A 24797-nucleotide genomic window follows, 5' to 3' on the forward strand; every position below is an offset into this window, starting at 1 on the left:
CCGTACTTCACTCAAATAAACAGTGTACTTACCCCGCTGGCATTGGAATGATGGTGGTGATGGTGGTAATCCATTTTTATGCGCTTACGCGGACTGACCACGCCCTCATCACCACTGGACGGGCATTCCTCAAGTTGCTCTGCCAAATGGAAACGGTGATTGTGCACGGAGTGCAAATCTTTGGGTGTCTTACCGCAACGTCTCCTGCTCAGGTTGTTGCTGCCAGATCCTGTGAATGCTGCTACCCCACACGCCGCTGCACTTGCTCCTCCACCAACTTGGGTGTTGCTTAACGTTCCATCAATGGATTCCCCACCGGCTCCTGCTGAGCCAGTCAAGCAATTTACAGCCGGACCCAGTCGACCGATTACCGGAGAGTCGGAGCGTACTTCCTCATCATGTATGGGATTTCCTGCACCTCCTGCAACCTCCTCAGAGTTTCGAAACCGGAGGCGACCCACATCGTTGAAGTCAAAATCGACGGTTTGTCGTGCGCTTCGAGCCAAACGATACCTTTGCGCCAGAGCCGCCGGCGATGCGGGCATCAAACTAGAGGATGAGCCCACCACCGAGGTCGTGGATGCAGTTGCAGGCGCCGCGCCCAAAGAGTTGCTACTGCTGGTTACTATGGCGGACGCCAAACTGGGAGCTGGCATCGCGTTGCACAGAGTGCTCCCGCTGATGCCAGTAGTGCTTTGGTTGCTTGTACTGCTTCCGATGCCGGTTCCACTGTTCGATCCCCCCGGCGTGTTGCTGGGCGAGCAGCTGTCGTTTGAGTTGTTCTGGTGGCGACTGAAGGATGATGCGCGGGATCTGGATTGCGACGACGAGGATGACGACTCATAGCGACTAAAGCGCGAGTTAGAGCCTGGAAGATAACATTGCATTAGTTTAAAGAATTATGGATACTGTTAAATGTATAGAACGAGCTCCAAAACTCGTTTAGCAAACTTACTAGCACTCTGTTGTTGCTGCTGCTTCTCTTGTTTGTCGTAAAAAGCATCCTGACACTCCCTCGACGCAAAATCCACTTGCAGCTTCCTGCCCCGCATGATCGTTCCGCGCATGTCTTTTACCGCGGCCTGGGCATTCTGCACCTGGTCGTATAAAACCAAGGCCAACTGTCTATTTCGATCGATGCTGACTTTGGTCACAGTTCCAAATCGCGTGAACTGTGACTGAAGAAAAGGCTCTGACACCTTCTCGGCCACGCCATCGATCCAGACGCAGTTGGTGGGCATGGATTTGCCGAAGCCCAGCTTGATGCGGTTACTGCCCAAGTGCTCGCCATCCATTTTGCGCATTGCCTTCACCACGGAAACAATGTCCGAGTACTGACAGAACGCGTAGGCGTTCAGGCCCTGCTTTTTGATATCGATCTCTATGATCTCACCAAAACCCTCAAAGTGCCCTCGAAGCTCGCCAGCGGTAATGTCCTTTTCCAGGTTCCCGATGAAGAGCGTCCTCGTAGATTTTGGATGGTACTCATCCAGCTCGGCTTCGTAGGGTCGGAACTCGTTGTCCTCGACATCGTAGCCCTGGTACGGTTCCACCTCAATCTTGCAGCCGAAGAAGTGTTTGTCATGGGATACCTCCAGTGCTTTTTCGACGTCATCCGGCTTTTTAAAGCAAACCAAAGCATAGCGCTCTGAGTTTTGTCCCACCACCTTGACCCACGTGACCTTGCCGTGCTTTTTGTACTCATGGAAGAGACCATCCTTAAGGGATGTGTCCGATGAACGGGCGGGAAGGTTGCGAACACGTATCGCCAGCGGCCGATTGTCTTCGGAATGCACCACGGGATTGGCCGTCAGACAGGAAGAGGATCCGCTGGAACTAGAGCTACTGCTCGAAGATGAACTGGAGCCACAGCCTCCGCCGCCGCCTGCGCTGCTGGCGGTGCCAGCATTGCCACTGGGATTTGAAGAGTTGCCTGCGGAGTTAAAATAAAGTTGGTAAATAATAGGCATCCATAGTCGGTTACTGGTATGCATATACTCACTGGTTACGGCGACGGATTGGAGACTACGCCCGCTACGCCCCTCCGCCATCGCACAATTGCCCGTGGATTGGACGGGGCTGGACGCGTGCGAGTGGGAGGAGGAGTGCGATGAGGAAGAGGAGCTGTGCGAACTGCTGTAGCTGCTCGGCGACCGCGAGTGCGAACGACTGGAGGAGGTTGTGCTGCGTCCGTGTAGGTTGTGCCGCGTCCGAATCGGATGCGTTGGCATCCCGTTGTCCACGGCGGCGGCCAGAGCAGCGGCTACATTTAGAATGTCACCGCTGGTAGCTGAGCCGGAGCCGGAATGGGAACCTGCTCCCGCTGCTGCTCCAGATCCTAATCCTACCGACCCTGCAGCTCCAGTTGCTTCAGATGCTATGGTGGGCATTAGTGGAGCTGCTGTGGCTATTGTATTATTTAAACTATTACTACTAAAACTATTGTTTGTGATTGTACTTGTCGTCTTCAATGGAGTAGCTCCTCCTGGCGATTCTGAACCAGAGCGTGCTCCTCCGCTGCCCGCTGCTCCCGCCCCTTTGAGTAGCTTATTGTGTTTGCTGCTGTGCAGGAGCATCTTGCGCGAGGTGGTCAGCGAGTCATCCGCAGCACTTCCCGCATAAGCCACGCTCCGATGCACGGCCGTGGTCTGCGATTGAATCTGTATCTGTCCTTGTGCGGGAGACGGGCAGAACCCTTCGGCTCCCCCCGCTGGGCTGCTGCTGTAGTGCGGGTGTTGAGGATTCTGAAGATGCAGATGCTGGTGCTGATGATGGTTGATCGGTGAGCTGCTCATTGCAAAGCCACTGGCTGATGAGACGCCGGCATTGCCACTGCCACCAGGACTTTTCAATTGGGCCGTCGTTGCAGCAGCGGCGGCTTCGTACCATGACTGAGGTGGTGCCACCCGCACGCTCTGCTGGTTCTGGTGGATATTGTGGCTGCTGCTCCGGTCGCCTAGCGCTTGCGGTGCCCCCCCAGCGCCTGTTCCTACCAATCCTCCAGCCACAGCTCCCCCGATCCAGATCCACCAGCTCCAGCTGTGCAGGCTGCTGTCGTCGTCGTCGTGTTGCTGCTGTTGCTGTGGATGTTGCTGCTGTTGCCGCTGCTGTTGATGCCACCGCTGTGACCGCTAGCAGAACCATTCCTGTACAGGCGATCTCGGTTGCGCGACCTCTCGGAGGATCCTCCTGCCGCCGATGCGGATACGGACACGGAAATTGAAGCGGAGGGGCTCACGGGTGAAGGACTGGAGTTAGAATTGGAGTTGCTCGCCTGATATTGACTGACTAAGCGGCTGCTGGGGCGATCGAAGTAGTTCCTTTCGTAGCTGTTTGTCGGTGGTTCCTCTGTAGACCTAGAATAGAAAGAATCCAAAAAAGGTTTCATAGTTATTTTAGCAATGCTTAGGATTGTCTTTATTACTAACATATGTATGTATATATAAAAAGTATTATTTTCGTATTTGTGCGAACCGAACGTGGTAGTACATTACATTGTTCATTATTACATAGCTCTCAGATAGCTTTTTCGGTATTACTTTTGTAATTTTTTTTTATATAAATCTTAAATATTATGTGCGTATTATTAACCAAAGGCATATTTTTCACGTTGCGATCACAGTTATCTAAACAATAATATAGTTGTTTATACCCAGATACTATATGCCAGAATATGAACGCACCTCCGCATAATATTATTTATCAGTTTTCGCTGGTAAAATCGTTGTCGTTGTAATCTTTTGCCGTTGGTCACGGGCGCGATTTTTTTGCACAGCCCAAGAAACGGGCGCCCTACTGTTTGGACCTATCATATCATCGGAAAAAGTAAAGTTCCACCAACTTTATGGATTTTTCACTTATTCGCTTCCGATATTTATGCACCATGTGGGATCGGCACTTAATGAACAATTTCACCCGGTCAAATAAAGAAACGGGCGCCCAAATATCAGAATACGACCCTATCCGACGATTTCTTCCTCTTTCTTTTCTTCGTATGCGTCTGTTTACGCGGCAACACAGACGCACAAACAAATAATTCACACACAGACGAGCTCGCATACACAACCACTGCCACGAAGGGGCACAAACACAGATGCAGAAAAAGCCGGGGCCACGTTCTTTTGCCTTGGTTGCTTTTTTTTGAAAGCCAACCGGTTTCTTATTTTCTGTACGAAAATTGTATTATTCTCCACTTTTGCAAGTTCTCTTTCAACGCGTTTCGCTTCTTATTTTAATAATTCGTTTGTCTGCTTCTGTTTCTTCTGATCACCGATTTCGCTTTGAGACGATATTCGCAAAATACGCAAGCTAACATTGTGCTGTTAGGCGCTCGATAACAACTGTTATGCATAATGCTGATCTATCGAAACCAAGTTGTACACTGACAGCTGTTCGAACTTCGAACCAAGACTAAAAACAGTTTTTAAACAATTTGTTATGTTCAGAAAAATATCAAATAAAAAATAAACTCCTTCAGAATTGCCGTAGTGCTGGCGTAACACCGTTGACAAAATTAATGATTTACCTGTTTTTCTTAAGCAAATAATCGATCCAATAAAAAAAAGGTTTTTAATTCCAAATTTTCCTAAAACGCAAGGCCGAATTTTTTTATGAAAAAGTATAACGCGAATAGTTTATTAATCCTTTTTATGACCATTTTAAAGGTTTTATTATTTTTATTAGACGTCAAAGTTAAAAAGAAACAAATTTTGTATTAAATAGGGTTGAGTATAGTAGAAGTTTATGTGCTTTACTTTAATGTGTTATTTGTCTTGTATTTGTATTTCTTATATTTATAATTATTAATAATTGTATAATAGTAGCCAATAAACAGTAAATTCTCTGACCCAGATTTTTCGGAGAGATAGTAAATACTACAAATTTTTCAGATCGACTGTTTGATCAAGAATATAATTTTACGTTTGGGCATAGTCAATTTGGTTATTTTTCGCGAGTGCGAAGGAGACAGAAATTGGAAGCAAACCCAGGTAAAAATTAAGCGTTATTTTTACCTGAGTTTCACGAGTAGCAGGCCAAAAACAATATCATTAAAGACTCAAAACCAACCCCGAATAAATAGGGGCGACTCACTTCAAAGACTGACTTTGGAATGGAACGAGGGTTCATCAGTTCATAATTTTCTCGTGAACGAAAAAGCAAAACAGGCCTGTCCTTTTCTTTTCTTGTTTTTTTTCTGGGTTTTCATTGTCAAGGAATGAGGTCGCAAGATTCTTTCTAAAACATGTACAATTCCCAAAGCAATAAAAACGGTAAGCACAACCTAGCCAACGAGCGCTTAAGCTTAGTGAAATGGTAAAACTCGTTGATCAACTCAACTTAGGATTAAAAATTGTTAAATATTTGTAACAAGTTACTTAACAATTTTTAAAATGGAGTATTAATAATTAGTCTCAGTTAGATGAAGTATATTTTCTTTAAGAAAATGTTAAAGTTTCTTTCGAATTAATTGGTTGTGCCCTATATAAAAGGTTAACAAATTCTTTCATTTTTTACCGCCGCTGTACATATATGTATAGGTATGCTATTTTTTTAAACTCCTAGGCGTCTGACAATAGAGAAAATTTAATTTAATTTCGATCGAAATCTGAATAATAAAACCAAATGCCAGACGTTTCTATACACCCCTCCAATTCATTAGACTTAGACAGCATAGAATTTACGCTAAGCAGGGTGAGTTCATCTCAATAACTATTTCGGGGAAGGTTTTTCACAGAAAACTTGTACAACCTCAGGGAGACGAAGAAATATAATCATACGATCGTCTATCGATCGGATCAGGTCAACGGCGTCTGCTGTTCGCTTAATGCTAATCTGTTTTGCAGATAAGGGTTGACATCATACCCTAATAGGCCCCTTTTTTCGGATCAGTTTTCGGGGATGGAACATGGAAAAGCTTTGAGTCTCTTAGAAAAACATCTGTAATATCAGTAGCAATAAATTATAATCTTCTCTAATTTGCTATCAGTTTTTAAATACTTTTTCGTAACATTCCTCTTTGGGTAAGGTTTTAAGATTGCATGATTTTAACACCGCTCTGCGGAAAACATTTTTTTGAGATATATTGTAAATTTAATTTAAAAAAATAGTTCTGTTTTCAAAAAAATACATGAAAAAGTCGCAAGGCAACTCACGTTTCCATCCCCCATATAATTCCCAAACTAGTGAGTTGAAGCCATCTTAGTTATCCTGGCAAAACTACGCTTTTGTAAAGCCGCATTAAGCGCTTTAAGCAGCAGCTCTTAAAATATGTCCATATACAACCGCCAGCAGCCAGCAAGCAGTTTGAAATGTACATATGTGTGTTTATTGTATACATACCACTGATATATAAAAGGGGAGTGGGTGAAGGTGGGATGTGAATGCTGCAGTTTTAAGCTCTCTGCAGAGGTCACAGCTTTTGGCTGGCAGCAACAGAGGCATTGACTGCGGCAGCAGAAGGAGCGGACTTGGCAGACCAAGTGACTATGGTGCTTATGGCGTGGGGTATGACTCAGGCGGGTGTCACTTAAATATGGTACAACACGCACTGGACTTAAGGAAAATATATATTTTTTTAAATTTTAAAACGACGTAATAAGAACGTTTTAAATATATTTTTTTAATAATTTCATTGTAATTTTCAATATTTTGAGATGTTTGTGCCGGGATTTCGGGTAAAACTGACAAAGCTATGGCGATTTTGTCAAACCGATTGTTCTAAAAATTTTGACATTATTTCTGTACAAAAATCAACAGGTAATCACAATGCGTTTGTTTTAATATTCGCAAAAAAAAAAAAAACATTTTTTAATTAAAAAAAAGGTTTCCTAAATATCAGGGGAGTTCTATTACCTTTAAAACTCAATAAGATCTATATTTTTGAGATTAACCTGTGATGCCCTAAAATGCTGAAAACCAAATTTTTTCAAAGGGGCGCCGATGACTGCCACGCCCCTGTGTTTTGTTTTTGGGTGGAATTTTCTTAAAATGACAATAATACAAATTATAAAAAACATTGTGCACACTTAAAAACAAATGCACAAATTAGCTTGTCGAAGCTTGCTTTTCATTTGTTGTTTTTAGTAGCATTACACCAAATGCAATGTTACAGTGACTACTGTATGTGAAAACTTATCTAGGCGAGTGTAGTTTAAGGGAAATGCAATTCAGAGTTTGAAGAGAAAAATGGGCTGAAAAGACTGGGGAGAGAAGAAACGATTGCCCGGCATGCGCAGTTGGGGCCATCGGAAAAATCAATTCAGCTAAAAGTGCTCCCGGTTCGGGGAATTGCATGGCTTCACAAACCAAAACAACAACAACGACATCCCCACCAGCACATTACTTTGCAACATTTGTTGCGTCCAGGAGAGGAGGGGATGGGCTTAGGAGGTAGTCGAAGGGTGTTGGCTTGTGGCCAGTCCAAGTAACGCTGCAGCCAAAGCCACCGACACAGCCCCAAAGGTGGGAGGACATTTTTGGGCGTCTGTAAATTACATTACTGCCGTGTATTCATCGCAATTGTGTGTGTTATACCGCTTATGTATTACAGGGGCAAGAAGAAGAAACGCGCAAAAATGGCTAAAACGTTGGTGCAAAACAAAAGAGAACACGTGTAATATTTTATATTATATATTTTCGCAATTATGTAAATAAGTTTTATGGAAAATACTTGTAATCGAAAATGTATGACAGTAATATTTTATTAATATGTATTTCGGTGATAGAAAAATAAAGACGGTATATCAATTAAATCCTTTTTAGTGTATATTAAACACACATATCAAACACACATATAATTAAAGTTTAAAAAATTAAAAAAACCATTTATATAGGTGAATTTTTTGAGGCTCAATATTTTATTTTGATACGGATACACGGACAGTGTATTCACGGTTGGTTGGACAGCCCCCGCAGGTCGCTCTGTCTTTTTCCTGGCAAAAGTTTCTCACTAAACGTCCTTGTTTGAGGTTATTTCTGTGTATATTTGGATGGGCCTCGTATGTATAGGGTGGGGCAAAAGAAGGGGAGTCTAAAAGGATGCCAAGTACATACATAGCCAGCCGGATACGCTCGCATCCACTCATACACACTCGCTCAAGTTGTAACACAAGAGTTTAAGTTCCTTAAATCCTTCCTTTTTTAGCATTTTGTTCAATCATTGCCGGGCGGAGTGGGGTTTCCCTCCAAATTCGTCACTGACTGCAGACAAAGTAATTTTAGCAGGATCTCATTCCCTGGCTGCGTCTCCTGTAGGGCGTAAAATTTATCAACATTAGGGAACTGGCAGGAGGAGCATGGAAAAATGATAGGACAGAAGATACCGAAACATCAGCACTAGCCTACCAGGTCCCAAAAGTTGAAGGACACGGAAATGACAGGACAAGGGAATGACAGAGCACAGCAGCTCTGGTACTCTGGCAAAAGAATTAAATAACATTTTTGACCCAAAGTGACCGGTATCCTAAATACAAGCAAACAAAAAAAACCAAAACATGTAAATGTTTCAGGTTGAAGGTAAATGGCTGTAATTGTTGGAAATATTTTAAATCCGTGATTAAGAAACAAGGACAACCAGCAAACTCACTAAAAATAAACTTCAGACTGTTCTACTTGATGTCTTGTCGATTTTACCCGACCATTTTCTTATTTTCATCATTTTTATACCCTTGCAGAGGATATTATAATTTCAGTCAGAAGTCTGTAACGCAGTGAAGGTGACATTTCCTACCATATAAAAAATTGTCCTTTGTTGAAAATCTTTTTTTTCCGTAGTAAGTCAAAGAATTAAAATTCCGCAAACTGAAATTTTATTGTTCTACGAAAATTTGCCATTTCAAAATATTTTGCATCCCCAAAGCTACGCTGTAACCACATTAGTTTAATTTTTAATAATCTCTCGAGAGATCTGCACTTAAATTTGATTCGATATTATGCTCAAAATCTATTACATGATTACATAATACGATGTGCTTTTAAATCAGTGCAAGTGACAGAGCAGTATTTGCAGTTTCTTCTGCTGCACATTGTGGTTGCAGGTTTCTGTGTTGCTGCATACAACGGAGCTGGCAGCTGCTTTAAAATTATATAAGCCTCCCAAGATGGACACGCCCCATGTGGACTGCAGAGTGGGTGGTTTAGTTAGCGACCAAATTTCGATTCTGATACAGATTGCCAACTGGAAATATAATTCTAATTAAAATTTGTAATTGATATTGTAAGTGAATAAGTAATGACTGCTTGATGCGATATTTATAACTATAACTAATCAAATCTTGACATACTGATTTTTGTTGTGGATCTCATATAACAAAAAACCATTTTGTTTTTTTCTTTATTGTACTTTGTGATTCTGATCATTTAAACAATATCGATGTTTTGTTCATATACTTGTGACAGGAGAGCATATCGTTTTGAATTAACAAATCTATTTTAATTTTATAAGTTCATTTTTTATTATGTATATCTTGCAAAAACCGCATCTCATGCATCTCGACGTATCGTTAACTTCAACTGGCGACCTCAATTAAAGTAAAGTCTTGCATGTGTATGGGTTTGAGCCTGTGCCTGGGGTTGAGTTTCTCAATGTGTGTGTCGTCAGCGATAAAGTCAGAGGGCAAAGTTGAAAAAGGGTAACGGGAGAAGAGGAAAAATGTCACAGCATTGCCTTCCCAGGCCAAAGTGACGCAACCGGAAGCGGCAAAAAGGGTAGGCAATTGGGAGGTAGCTACGAGGAAGAAAAAGAGGGCTTGGAGAAGGGTCGAAAAAAGGACTTTCCCAGGCCGGCTTCAAGAATTGAATGAAACTTTTGCAAGAGGAGAGCTAAAACAGGAGAAGAAGACTAGGAGAAAATCACGAAACAGGCAGAGAATTGTACAATTTAGGGCGCCTGCGCGCTCCAAATTCCTGTACATAAGGTAGCAGGAAAATGCTTTGGGGTATATTGTATATATATGGCCAGGACAGTGGTTGTCTTTCATATCCTGACTACCACCCACAGCCGGAGGGTCCCAAAAACAACGACAGCATAAATTGCAACAACAATATCAGCAAAAATAGGAAGGTAAAGGAAAAGAAAAATACCAGAAGCTAGAAAAAATAACTAAAACCTCCGCCATCCACTATTATACGCTGGGATTGTCTGAAAACGAGGTCGTGGAAATGAAAAATGAAAGCAGTTCGAAGAGACACTAGCGACGCAATGTTGGTTTTTACAGGAAGTATCTCTCTGGCGCATTATTTTTCTAGTTCCACCAGTACTAATGCCGGCAATATAAAATCTCATCGCTTCTTGTCGCTCTAACTGCGTTAGGTGTTCATTTTTCTGCAGCTGCTAATTAAGCTTTAGCCAAGAGCAGAATTTTCAGCAGAAGAAGCATTAAAAATTGCAAATAAAAGCAATATGGCAGCAGATACTAAAATTACATTCCTTTTGAGTGCCTTTAAATACAATTATACAGAAAACAATGGCACCATCACCTGAAACAGAAAATAACAAGGAGTAGAGCAAAATAGAAAAAAAATAATAATAATAATAATAACCGGTTACAAAAAAAAATTTTGCTAGTAGCTAATTAAAATCGTAAAGAAATTCTTACATTTGTATTAAATTAACAAGACTTTGTTTACAACTATTTTTCATATGAAATATTGTGCAAGGGATTGTTATTATGGGAAGTGCACAGTTTCAAGCTTGCAAACAATTAAGTATTTATTTTTACAGGTTTTGTAATATTTTTCTATGCTGCCTTTATGTTTACCGTTTAATACTCACTTAAAACCTGGTTTTAAGATACTAAAAACGTGCTTTAAAATAATTTTGCTTGCATGACCTAAGCAGTTTTCATCTTAATTGATCATTTACTCCCAAAAAAAAGTCAAAACCTTGAGCTGAGAAATTGAAATTAGCATAATTGAAAATTCTTCATGTTAAGACCCTAGTGACTAACTTACAACATCTGAACCGATTAAAGTCATTTAAATAACCTTCGTTCGCTCTCCACTCCCTGGATTCGAGCTTAACCCAATCTGACCGCGTGGCACGCTTTATGCCGCCCGCACTCACATTCACATCCACATCTTTTAATACTTGGCATTTGCTACCACCATTTGCCTCCTGGTTAGTGCCAGCCTTAATTTGTTGTGTTGCATTTAAAATGAATTTAATTTAGTTAAGGACACAACGATCCTATTGCGGCAAACTCGCTTACTTTGTTTGCCAAACCCAATCAAGGGAAAACTGTCGACAGTGCAATGCAATTACATCCGGAGAGATCCAGATACATAGCCACAAACACGGATACGAGCGCACACTGCGAATGAGATACATAATAACCTCTTTCGGGGGGCAGACGATTTAATTAGAATTGATTTTTCGATCAATATTTTCCAGGGAAATTCACAGATGCAGTTTACGCGGATGTATCTGTGTTTTGAATGTACATATCTGCCGCCGTTCTGCTTATATAACTCAAATACACACTCACCGTGAGGTACTGAAATTGGGGTGTAGGTTAGATACATCCAGAGCTGTAACTTTAACCATTATGTTGCTATTTCTGCCAACTTTTAAAACTGGTGACTTTTTTTTTAAACGCAATTAGCCCCAAACTGATACCGTGCTAGTACCGTTCTTTATACCTTTACAGAGGGTATAATAGACATTTTCGACCCTATAAAGTATATATATTCTAGATCAGAGATCGGAGATTCTTGCAGCACTGAATACATCCATCAGTGTTCCTTTTATTTTTTTGTTTCCAGCTTATATTTAGTGAGCAACATTTTTTTAAGGAACGGCGTCACTCTTCAGCCACAACTACCGTACAATGAAGCATTTTCACATAAAGATTGATTATGGCTCAAGTTTTCCGTTGTTTTTTTCTTTTTATTGTCACTCTGCGCGCTTTATATATAATGCATTTTGCAATTTATTCCAATTCATCGACAAGGATTCCGGGACACACCCAAGCGATGGCGATGCAGCAGCGATAGCCATGGCATCCTTGTAATGGCAGGGCGATAAATAAACGGGGTGGGTGTCGGGCGGTTTGGGCCAAAACCCGATATGCTACAGCATCAGAGTCTAGAGCAAACGAATCGCTTCGCCTTTACTTACGATATTGTTTGTGGCAAATGGTTTCTCGAAATGCAATCATTATTAATGATGATATCGGGATACGGTCGGTTAGATGTTTGAAACTTAAGTATAAAAAAAGGGTATTTCAAAGGGTATAGTTTTATCACTAGTTTGAATAGAATAATTATAACTTTATAAAATAAGAACAATATAAGCTACTTAAAATCCATAAACATTGAAATTACTATTTTGCGTTTAGATTGTGTCATAAATGTGGGAATTTCCATTCAGATTGATACTGCTCTAAAAACTCAGGTCATCACTTATGGAAAACCAAAACCAAAAACGTATGAGCCATATTGCGCGTTGGTCCTTTCTGCCACTACTTGCATACAGATATAAATAAAAATTTTCTGTATAAGTTGGCTCAGATAACTGTCCATTTACATGCCCATGTAAGGCTAAGGCATACTTTAAACCCAAAACTTAAAGACAATAACCAGAATTTATGTCGCGCTCAATTTGTTCTGAAGTTTCAATTTTAATAATAAAAAAACATGTAAACGTACAACATATATATCAAATAAATTGTGTTGCCAAAACGTATATCATTAAAATTTCCGTATCTCTTACTGCAGCAGTTATAGGCTGTCGGTGCTGTTGTTGTCTCTATTGTTGTTGGACATTTTATTTAGGCGCCAGTTCAGTGTTACCGCATTCCCTCTTTCACCTGCACAACGCCGTTTCCATAGCAAAAATAATATTGCACAACTAGTCCTCGCCCCTGCGGATTCTCGCCTGCAAAACCGCCCACCTGTGATTCAGCATGTATTTGCTTGAGCTATTTTTTTCTGTTGCTGCTGCTAGTTAAATATTTTTGTTGGGCGTTACTAGTCAGACACATCCACCCCCTCACTTTTTTCACGCAATATATTAATGTGAAATCGATTTACTGGTAAAAATACACCTAAATTATTAATTTATATATTACCATTAAGTTTTAAATTATTAGTTGATATTAATATTCCATTTTTTGTGATCATTTTGGTTTGCCAAAACCAAAAGAAATGCAAGGAAACAATACAATTTTTAGTTTAGTTTAGTTTTGGCACGCCTCTCAATTATTAAAATATCTCGCACATAGACTTATTTATTCGTTCACTCATTTATTCGTTTGGCTATGTGTTGGTTGCCTCCTAGTTATCCCAATGTGTTTAGCTAACTAATAAATTTGCATACACATGTGCTTTTCGCCTCTGTTTGTGTTTGGATTTAAAGTTTGTTTCGCGGTAGGGTGAAATTTAATGCGTTTTTTAATGGACACAGTTTATAATGTTGCACTCAGTGCTTGTATTGCGTAAAGCTTTCAATGGGTCAAAAGCCAAAATTCAAAAGTATTGCACCCTCCTGGTTCTTTCACTATTTCCTTCACAAATATCGAGTTTGAGTTGAATTGGCGGCATTGTAAAGTAAACTAAGTAAACTTTTGGTAAACAAAGTTGGAGTTTAACTTTTGAGCCTTTAAAAGACTGTTAGCCAAAAATGTTCATAGTCAGAAACGCACAAGACAACAACCTTTAGTCAACCCAACTAGTCACCAAACCTTGAACAGTTTGTTAACTTTTATCAACCATTTTATTATATATTTACTAATTTATTTAAACTGCGGTATATATTTGTAGGTATGTATATCAAATCCGACATTGTTTGATCAGATTTATTGACACTTTAAAGTGTGGATCTTTTTTGGGTTTGGTCAGCGCAGTATCTGTTTGTTTGATTTCCTTGTTAGGACCGGTTTTTGGAAGTCTGTTAGTTTTGTAAGTGGGTCACCTAAAGCGTTATTTAAAACTTTATCTGTCCACAAACTTCTGACAGGCACTGTTAAGATACTTTTGCAGCTGCCATCAGCTGATCAAGTCAAGTGCAATCAACATACGGCGAGAAATACAACAAAGCCCCACAAGCAAATCCCATGAAATTGAGCTCAATTGGAAGCAATTGACCAAAGCTCTCGAGAGAGACAGCGAGTGGGCGGGCCAAAGGGAGGGGAGATGAGGTGGAGAAAGAGTTGGAGCACAATGTGCACTACGTTGCACAAGTTAAGCAACAAGTACAATCAAAGGTATTTCTATATATATATATATTTTTGTATTTTTAAATTTAAATTAAATTAATTTAGTAATTTAAGAAAATTTTTTTCCATATTGACTGGTATGATATAAAAAAATATATATATGTTCATAATAAGAATACCACTTCTTATCACTCCATCCATAAAAAAAAATTTTTAAATGTTAGCCTATAGAGTAAGCCTCTGTGATAATTGAAACACCGCTCAAAACTACCATCAATTCGGATTCTTTCATTAATTCTATAAGATTTGTAAATTAATATATAGTTCCAGCGGCCCTTTCCGACCACGCGTGCTTAGTAATTGTTTGTTTATTTATATACAAATTTGTAGGCACTATTTCATTTGTATGCATGTTGCTTGACTTAACACTACAGGAAAAATAACACTAATATAAATAATGATGGTCGAAAAAGTCAATTTATTTAGCGAGTATTTGACCAACGGGCAAGCCCACTGGCAGATATTTAAAAAACATAGTGGACTGACTTGGGAACTTACATCACTATCATCGTCCCTCAATAGCTGCCTCAATAATCCAGGACTTGAGGCAGGCAGTGTCGCTTCAAGGATACGCACCTAAAAATAAAAGAGAACGAATATATAAATTAGCATTTTATAAAATTTGACTTTTGACTTAAATGAATCCTTCACTGCGTTGCAAACTTTTGAATGAAATTATAATACACTGCGACAGATTTTCCTTATTCTTTCTAGGTGGTGAACTTTATGCAGATTTATTTGTGATTTTGTCTCAGACAGACCCGAGAAACTTGAATAATGATGACGCAGATTTTTTTGTTTGACTGTGCCAAAAATAACAAGACAGAAACTGAGAAACCGCCAAAGTTGGAGGGTAAAATAAAAAACAGACACTATTATGATGTATTGTATGTTATTGTATACTATATACATATATGTCTTGAATATTGTATTCTCTGCTATTATATAAATAAAGTAGAGCCAGAGAGTGGCGGAAAGAGACGGATAGAAGCCGGCTGGGCGATATGTTTGCCAGACGCTAAGATTTTACTTCAATGCCCCCTTTTTCCCCGCTTTGTCTGTCGCAACTTTGGCTGCTATTTCTTTTCGCTGTAATCTTTTCTTTATGCGCTTTAATTTGTTTTCTTTTCTCGTATTTTTCTCGCTTCCATTTCTTGTTATTTGCCAAAGTTTATTGATCTCTCGCTGACATTGGAGAGCCAACCCAGCCATACAAATGCAAAAGAGACCAAACTGATAAAAACACACAGAGAGTGAGCGTACTCTCATATAAATTAATTAAAAAACTTCTTTAAAAATAATCTTTGAAAGCTGCAATTTAAAATAAAAGAATTCTATGTTCTTACTTAATTGTTTAACAAATAGAAAGCGTGTCAAATATTCCAATGGCAGACCGATAAAAATACCAAAAAGGATAATTATTAATTTTAAAAAACGAACATTTCCACGCAATAGTCGGGGGCCTTTGAAAGATTGCATATGGCCAAAAAATGAAAAGCGAACGAAAAACAAAAGGTGGTACCCGGGGGATGTGGGGCAATAAATAGCCAATTTAAGACAAATCGAAAATTTATGACCGGGTAAACAAAAGCAGAAAAAAAATAACAACTTTATGGTCAGCTGCCGCTGTCTGTTGTGGAAGAGATTTAAAACATCAGGTGGCAATAACAAAAGCTGTGTTATAATATAATAATAAGAATTTTGTCTGTACTTTCTGAGCTTGTCGAGTGCTGCTTCTGTTTAAGAATTAAAATTGATTTTACTTGAGTATGTGTTTGTTGTGTTTCATTTTTAATTTTAACTTTTTAATTGCTTTTTAAATTTATTTTTTTCTTTTAGACAAAACAATAAAAAGTACACAAACAACAAAAATCAACACCACATATAATGATGTATGTATTATAAAACATGAATGGGCATTTGGCTGCTGGAAATTGCAGCAAACAAGAACGGGCAGCTATTGCAACGAAAACTGAGAAACGGCAGCAACAACCAGAAAAGCTTCTGCCGGCTTTTTTTGTTTTTGTTTTGTAGTTTGAGGGGCAAAAAACTCAAACTAGAACGTGGGTGTTGTTATTGAACACTAAACCCAATTTCACAAATACAGCAAATACACAGCACGTCATACCACTGAAAATCGCTTGGCCTGGGTTGTAGCTCGGAGCTGCTAAAGTGTGTTGCTTGAAGCAGCTATGGCAAAAATTAAATTAAAACATATAAACTTCGAATTATTTAGGAGACTAGTTTCCGTAGACTCTCGACTAGATATATACTGATCAAGAATATATATACTTTGTAGGGTCGGAAATGTCTTCAATTCAAATTTAATTTTGTTTTTCACTTAAAACCTTTCTAGGGTTTTATTTGATTGTTATTCAAATTTTGGTTGAGCGCACAATTAGTTCAATGCTCAGCGCCATCACCATTATCGCGATCATCAGCAGCAGCAACATCATCATCGCCTTCAGATGACCGTCATTACAATTTGTTTTAATGCCTCGATTACTGTTGTAAGTGTGCAAATAAATATTTGCAACACATTGAGTACGTTGCACCCACCGCCGATTTGTAGCCGTCGTTTGTGGCACGCTTGTCTAGCGAGGCGGTACAGTAAGGAGAAGTGACACAGGGGCGGAATTGCGATCCCACATCCAACAACAGTTGGTGAAAGCCACCGCTTCAAAAACATACCAAATACCAATTTTGATACAGCTCCAGATGTAGAGGTGTCAATTACCACGATTTACCAACTGAAATTTCGTTTGTAGACCCTTGTGATTACAGTGATTAAGATAAGTCACTGAACTTGATAACGGCAATGAAAATCTTACTTATTGTACAAATTAAACTAGGCAATTCTATTTACTTGGAGCAGAAACAGTTATTGGTGAACTCGATGTATAAGACTGTTTTGTAATGGCTTTCGAAATGGATTCCTTAATTCAAAACGCGTAACTGAGTCCTCACAACGATAATAACCCCATCAGCAGCATCTCAACACCATCCCCCAAGCTCTAGAAAAACCAGCAGAGAACTGGAAAAACAGTTGACCGAGACAAAAATTTGCAAATAATTTGGCAAGTAAGAATTACATGAGAAACGAAAAAAAAATGAAAGAGGTTACTCTTAAATCAGCGCTTGCCTGCTTCTTTTTGAATATACCCTTTGAAAAAAAATCCACAACACGAAAAACAAACAAATAAAAAAAATGAGTAGTTGTGACCACTGCTTCTATTCATATGGAACCGGTTAACCCCCTCGACTCCTTCGATATGTAATCAGTGCAGCAGGTGGCCAGGCCAGCTCAAGAAATGTCAGTCCAAGAACACGCGATCCGAAAACTGTCCAAGGAGTGGGACAGCACAGCACAGATAAATATCATGAATATCAATCCCAGTGCATCGAATCACATCCTTGAAGAAATGTGACAAAAAGGAAGAATGGAATCAAGATGTATATAATCAAAAAGCAAATAAAAAAATTAAATTATACTATATTGTATAATATATAATATATATTTAATATTATAAACTAAATTGAAAATTAAAAAATTAAAAAAAAAAAAATAAGGGATTCCTAAGTGTTACAGGCTCAATTCAAGTAACTATGCAAAAGGACTTTTAAGATAGCCTCGCACATCATCTCAATAATCGACCACTAAGTGAAGTGGAAATGATTAATAAAGCTGGTAGTGGGGAGCCAGGCACAAAAGATAGGTACAGAAACCTTGGAAAATATTAAAAAATAAAAAAAAACCCCAAAGAAAAGCCTTCTGCAGGAATAAGGAAAAAGAATTGGAACGCGAGGCCCTAAATTCATAAACAATTTCAAGGTTACCGATTTGAGACGGACAGTCTGTGTAGGAAGCCTCCTTTGGCCAGCGGCTACAATAAAACAAACACTTTAAAAACAAATCCTTAAGCCAGATCATGAAAACATTTCAATGACATATGGCTCAAAAAATTTGCGTGTATAAACGTAAGTGTGTGCTGAAACACAAACAACATAAAATGTCGCCACGAATAGTATAAACTGGTTTACATTGCCAGATGGGAGCGGGTCAGCGAAAACAAAAACATAACTTAGTTTATACCTCTTTTTCAATATTCAAGTGCCAGTACGCTAAATTAGTAATTATTAATTGAGGTAAAAATTTATTCCTTTATTCCTTTATTCCTTTAATATATGATAAAGGTAAGAATTAAAAACATTTGCGTTTTTTATATTAATAAATATTAAAAGCCAATTTGAAATTTTGGCGCTCCGGTGTAGTGAAATATTGGTACTCCGTTGTAGTGACACTTAATATGGTTAAGTAGAACAAGTATGGATGATTGATGTAAAACAATAACTACACCCATTTAATTTGTAGAATATAAATATTACTTCAACTGAACCCCACGCATCTCGACCAGACTAAGGTTTTGTTTTCCATTTTTGTGTTTTTTTTCTTATCGCCCAGTGAGTTGGCAGCACCTACGTGAACCGCCAACCGGTTTTTGAGACTCAAAGGTAACTGGAATAACATTTTAACTCACTGCTGGTTTCTTTATTTGTCTGTCTGTGTTGCCTTGCTTTTTTCTCGACGTACAACAGGTACATTTGTTGTTGTTGTTGGTAGGTAAGAGACAGAGTTGGAGGTATGTATATATGCAGTATGTACTGTGGGGGTCTGTGGGGGTCTGGAGATTTCCTCGGTCTGTTCTTCTGTCATTCTTTCCGCCTGTGTTTGCCTTGGTCTTTTGTTGCTCCTCCAAATATATACAGATATATAAATCTGTATGCTTCGCTATACAAATATATGTGGGATACATATGCACGGCTTTGTATAGTTAGCATAAGCAAAGATCTTGGCTCAAAAGCGTTTCAACATTTTCCTTTTCATGTCGCTTGTGGTATATAGCCGAACATATGCTATATAGTGTATTTATTTATGGTCAAGCTTTAGTATAAGACTTGTTTGCCCTGCCGATTGAGTCTTTTATGAACGGCCAAAGACTTGAATAGGGAGAGCTCCAAAAGAAAATTCTGCAGAATGTTTTTCATGATATACAGTCTTTTATTTCCTTAAATAATATTAATATTTTTCTTTAATTAGTTAAAGCCAGCAAAATTACAATTTTATCATTATTATTCAATTATTTAAAATTATTTATTAACATATATTTGATGTTCAAATTAAACCCGAAACAAGTAGGTTTTTCTAAATATAATTCAATTGCAATTAAGTTAAATATATGCAAAATTTGCTAGAAGGGAAGAAAAGGGTAATTTACAAGTCAGAACTGAAAGGATAAACTATTTAATTTTAAAAATTTCTTTCTTTTACAACATTAATTTAGTTAATTTTCCAAGAACACATATTTCTAATCAGCATACTCTGAAGGTCACTGGGCAACCTTGACAAAGTTTCCTTCACCTCTTATCAAACATTGAAGTGCTGCAGTCAATAAAGTCAAGAATTCGCCAGGCAAGGTTTGTAAGCGGACGTTGTATAAATTATTACACTCATGATTAGGTCGATATTTATTTAGCCGCAGCTTAAAAATTACTTCTGCTGCGCAAAATATAAATATTTGAGTTTCTTTCTTTATATTTATATGCAAACATTCCGCAATGCCTTTCCCCACCCCCAAAAGTCTGTTATGTCCCCTTTTTGGACTCGTAGCTCGAATAAGCTACGTTACTCACATGTTTAATTTCATATCAGCAAAGCTCTTATCTAATCGTCTCAGGGGAAACGCATTTATTCATCAAATATAATGTATATGCAGACCTATACATACACGTACGCCTTTATGAGCTCATATAAAGAACGTTTCAGAAAAATAATCTGACGTGAATTAAAGTCTTTGTTAATAGGCTCAATTGAAAAATTAATTAAATTCTGTATTCCCTAAGGGTTAAGGATAAGCTCCCAACTATTCACATTCGACCAACTTAACGTGCGACCAATTGAAGTACCAAAAATCTCTAAAAGGCCTAAATAGGAAAAGATAACAGAGATTCAAAAAGCGAACCACTTAGTGATAGTACTAGGGTTTATCAAAAAACTGTTATCAGAATGGCACATATAGCAGCATATTGTATTTTGTATTTTGTGTTCAATATTCAGTACTTTGTGGGCAGACAATTTACGAGCTATGAGACAACGGACCAAGTCTAGATAATTTAGCTCTGCAATTAGACAATAACAATCAGATAGCTCTAAAAAAGGCCTAGAAAATAGAAGAGAGCGTAGCTATAACATTAAATGCTGATAAGGTACTCGCTACTAGCTACCCTATTTCTGTTCCGTTCAAATCCTTCATGACTCAAATTTGTATGTTTATGTTTTTTTAAGCAAGAAAACAATAAGGGTTATGTACTATTTATGAGTTATGTTTCTGTTAATGTACAAATCGTCTGCCGGCTGCTGCTTCTGAATGGCTCAGCATTGTCTTATTATTATATAAATATATATATTATATTATTTAATAAATATATTATTTAATAAATATATATATTATATTATTTAATAAATATAGCGGAGGCTATTTATGTTTATCGAACAAATAATATAACTAGAACGAATTATGCTATGAATTTCATGAATTCTTGAGAATAATTTAATTTCAATTGTTTACTTTTACGTTAATTAACTAATTAATTATTATTATCTCACGCATTTTGTCAACTATTGTGTGTAACCGAATGCATGAAATGGTGTTTAGGAACATACGTTTTTCTCCATTTCATGAAATGATTGCATGAAATGGCTATCGCATTAACACAGTAATAGCATGTCATCCAAACAAAGGCAAACAACCACAAGAAAGCTGCTGAAAATACAACAAAGAAAAGGGTTTTAAATTACACAAGAGGCTTAAGACCAGGCGGGATGAACTAATAAACCTGCGACTTACCAAAGGAATAAGCTATATTCGATATCACTAACAGTATACACGCAGCCATCAAGTAAACGCCCTGGCAGTGTGACTGAGAGGTAAACAATTAAGCGACCTCATTGCAGCAGCAAAAGCAACCACAACGACAATGCTGAGACATTTAGAGGCAGTTGCAGCCACTTTGAGTGACAGCTGCACTTAAAAAGCAAAAAAACGAGGATAACACAAGCAAAACTCTGAGAATAAGAAAAGAACGCCGTGGAAATCTTTTAGCAAAACCGAATGTTGACAGTTCACGAACATAGTCTTCTGGCGGCGAGCTTAGCTCAGTGTATACATATGCCAGCTGCAACAGTAACAATAATAATAATGAAAACTAGTTGCAACTAGTGCAACATACAAACTAGTTTCACTAGTCTTCAAGATCTGCCAGGCTGAAGTGGGTGTTCGTCAGAAGTCTTCGTTCTTCTTCATCCAGTCTGGATGAACTTTTTGCTGTGTAAGGGGAGAAACCCAAAACGGGGCTTGGGTGAGTGTGAGAACTCTGTCGTCTTCAAGATCTTTGGCCTAGGCACATAGCTGCTTGAACTTGCGTCTGATAGCTGCACTTCTATTGCAACCGCCCCCATATCTTGCCATTGATGGATGTGTGTGTGCCGTGGCAGCTAAATGGGTTTCTCCGGTTAAGCAAAGAAACATAATATCGTGAAACAAAATTGTAAGTTATTTTGAAGCTTACAAAAATTCACAATAATCATAAATGTTCAACGTTACCGCACAGTAAATAGTTTTTGGAAAACAAGTAATCTATAAAAATATATAAACCGCTTAAAAATTCTTGAATTGTACTTGTGAGTGTAATTAAAAGAGTGATTATATGCAGAATATGCAGAAAAACGAACAAACAAATCACCAGCACAAAAGAAAATATAGATACTCCCGCAGTGGTTATTGCATAGACTTGACTGAAGCAAAGAAAAAGACGCCTATTTCCGGGTGTCTAAATCTGTCATTCTCAAAGTTCCACAACAATCGCTAGAAGAAATGTGCAATGAGGTGTAACGGTTTAGCAAATTGCTTTAAAAAAGTAAGGGATAACAATAAAAGTACAGAGGGGCTTAGACACAAGTCGTTGCATTATACAAACAGATGTTGATTCGTCATTAGTTATAATTTAATAAAATAAAACAAGAAATGACACAAACAGTTTTTACAAAAATTAAATGTTCTTAAAAGCATTTAAATTTCGATTTATATGGGTATTCTCGGGTATTTTCTCTTCCTTTTCTTCCTCGCAGAAATGCACAGCTGCCAGTTGGGCCCATTTCCCGCTTCTCTCTTTCTCCCGGTATTCCTACTTTTTCCTTAACTTTATTTCCTACTTCGCGGACTTCCGTGGGGTACATTTTGAATGTCAAAGTAATTTCTTGTACGGCGCTGCATAATGATTAGGAACAAAAAAGGTTCTATGATTGCATCCTGCGCAGAACAAGTTTAGACTCGTTGTTCTCACAATGATTCCAGCACAACAAAGCCAGGCCAAAACTCAAGGTCCAAAGACCGCCCAATGTGAGCAAGAAGAAGAATAAGAAACAAAGTAGAAAAAGGAAAATGGAGAACTAAAAGAGCTTTGTCTTTGTCATCGCCCTATGATGACAGCGTTTGCACGCTGCAGGAAGCCGCAGAACAACAATTTTTTATTCATACGCTTGTATCTCTCGCATTTCTTTGCAAGTAGCTTGGTTCTTTCTTTGTTCTAGCTCCAGACACACTGATATATAAACGGATAATCCAGAGTTGTTTTAATGGCCTATGACTGAAAGTAAAAGCGAAAGTCGGCTGAGCAACATGAGTTTCCCGCAACAAAAACTTTGGACTAAACTTTGGAAAACCGTTGACTACCCATTAGATTCAAGAGGAAGAAAATGTTAAAACTCGAGAATTATTAACAAACTTAGATTTGTATAATCTTTGCAAAGTAAATTTACAAATTCAAACTATTTCTTTATTGTTCTTCAAAGTAATGGAATTTTCAGCAGTAAGCAGAATAACAAAAAAGGAAACCCAGTTACAAAGAAAATTTAACACTTTATAAAGCGACTTACTATCGATTTGTGTTCGTATATAATAAAAAAAACATTAAAACAATTATGACGATTTTGCAATACATTTTTTTCTTTTCATTTTCGGTTCTTTTTTATAATAAAATAATACTGAAAAACCAAAAATTAATTTGAAACACCCATCGAGAGCAGACCGACCCAGCCTCGTCTGGCGGTATTCGTCTCTGTATTAGACTCCACATTTACACCTTCATATCAAGCCACTCCAAAGTATAGCGCGGAGTGGCTAAAAAGTGCAAAATATTTTGGCATTTACAGATTGTATTGTGTTAGTCGGTGGACGTGTGCTTTTTGTCTACAGATGTAATTATCAATTCGTGAAGCCTTGGCTAAGAGTGTAATGAAAAAACTATATGAAGAAAGGGTGCAATGACCTCATACTTCCATTTCTCTCAAATGCAATGAAAGACAGTCCTCTCATTAGCCAAACCGAAGACAAACGAATCAAGCCAAGTCAGCCATGCGGGTCGTAACACCCTCTTACAAACTAATCAAAAATAATTAGCAACGCAGCGCTAGAAGAATTACAGTAAACCATTTCCAGCTGGTACTTTCTAAATAAAATGTTCTAGAACCGAACTTATAATAACGCGCAACGATTAAGTTTAAATTTTTTTGAGATATCTGCTATTGCGTTTTTACGCCCAACATATTTGCTAAAAAAAATATCGATAGTCGATTATTGATCGAGTCTTTGATTTGCTGGACTGAATAAGTCAGAAAACATAATACTGATTAAAACATTATTTTCCAATATAAAGACATACGTTCTCTACTAGAACAAAAGGCGGAGTCATAAACACGAGGGCAAAAGATGCGACCCTTTGTTTAAACAAAATAGAGAATCGGAATTTTTTATTTTTGTTTGTTAAAGCAAACTCAAAAGTCTGTTGCAATACATAGCCCTCTGATTTATATAGTGGCGGAAGTTGGCGGAGGGGATGGGGAATAAAATCAAAGTAATTTGCGGAATAATAATTGAAATTATAGTCAATTATTGCAATTGCAATTGTAGGCCCACCTCCTCGGCGACATAAATTAAATATTTTTTTCTCCCTTTAAATCTTACTTCTCACTTGCCAGCTGTTTTCGATGACGAATATTTGCTTCTTTACATGTAAAAAACTACTAGGGTATAGGCAGAGAGTAATAAAGCTTAACTGAAAAGTTTGCTGTTATTGACAAATAAAAAATTTCCCTCGCTTTGATCTTAGTATCCATGTCTTCTGTATTTACTTGGGTAAAAATAAAAATATTTTCTTGCTTCAGGAAAAAATAAGAAAACGAAATGGGGATTGTTTATATTTATTTACTAATGTTGGAGTTGGCTTGTGGAAGTGGACTTCCTCTTCTTTTTTATTTCTTTTTTCCAATTGATTAAATTGTATTTTTTTTTTGCTGACCAGGCATGGACTTTGAATTGTACATGTGTGTTGTGTGTGTGAGTATCTGTGTGAGAGCATGACTCATTTTCAATTAAACGACAAAGAGAACAAGGGAGAGCAAGATAGAGCGGAAGAGAGAGAGAGAGAGAGCGCGTAATTCAAGTGCTGCAAAAATGCCATCATAAAAAT

General features: G+C 38.2%; 1 protein-coding gene across 1 annotated transcript in view; it reads right to left on the minus strand.

Annotated features, from left to right (window-relative positions):
* Positions 1 to 24797, minus strand: part of LOC108145301 (protein split ends) — a 50370-nt gene that overhangs the window by 16064 nt on the left and 9509 nt on the right. The window contains 5 exon segments of the mRNA XM_017270639.2: positions 33 to 139; positions 194 to 868; positions 956 to 1933; positions 2003 to 3016; positions 3019 to 3356. Of these exon segments, the coding sequence (XP_017126128.2) occupies positions 33 to 139; positions 194 to 868; positions 956 to 1933; positions 2003 to 3016; positions 3019 to 3356 (3112 nt within the window).

Source organism: Drosophila elegans, unplaced genomic scaffold (assembly GCF_018152505.1).
Source record: "Drosophila elegans isolate 14027-0461.03 unplaced genomic scaffold, ASM1815250v1 contig_814, whole genome shotgun sequence".
In the NCBI taxonomy this organism is placed as follows: domain Eukaryota; kingdom Metazoa; phylum Arthropoda; class Insecta; order Diptera; family Drosophilidae; genus Drosophila; species Drosophila elegans.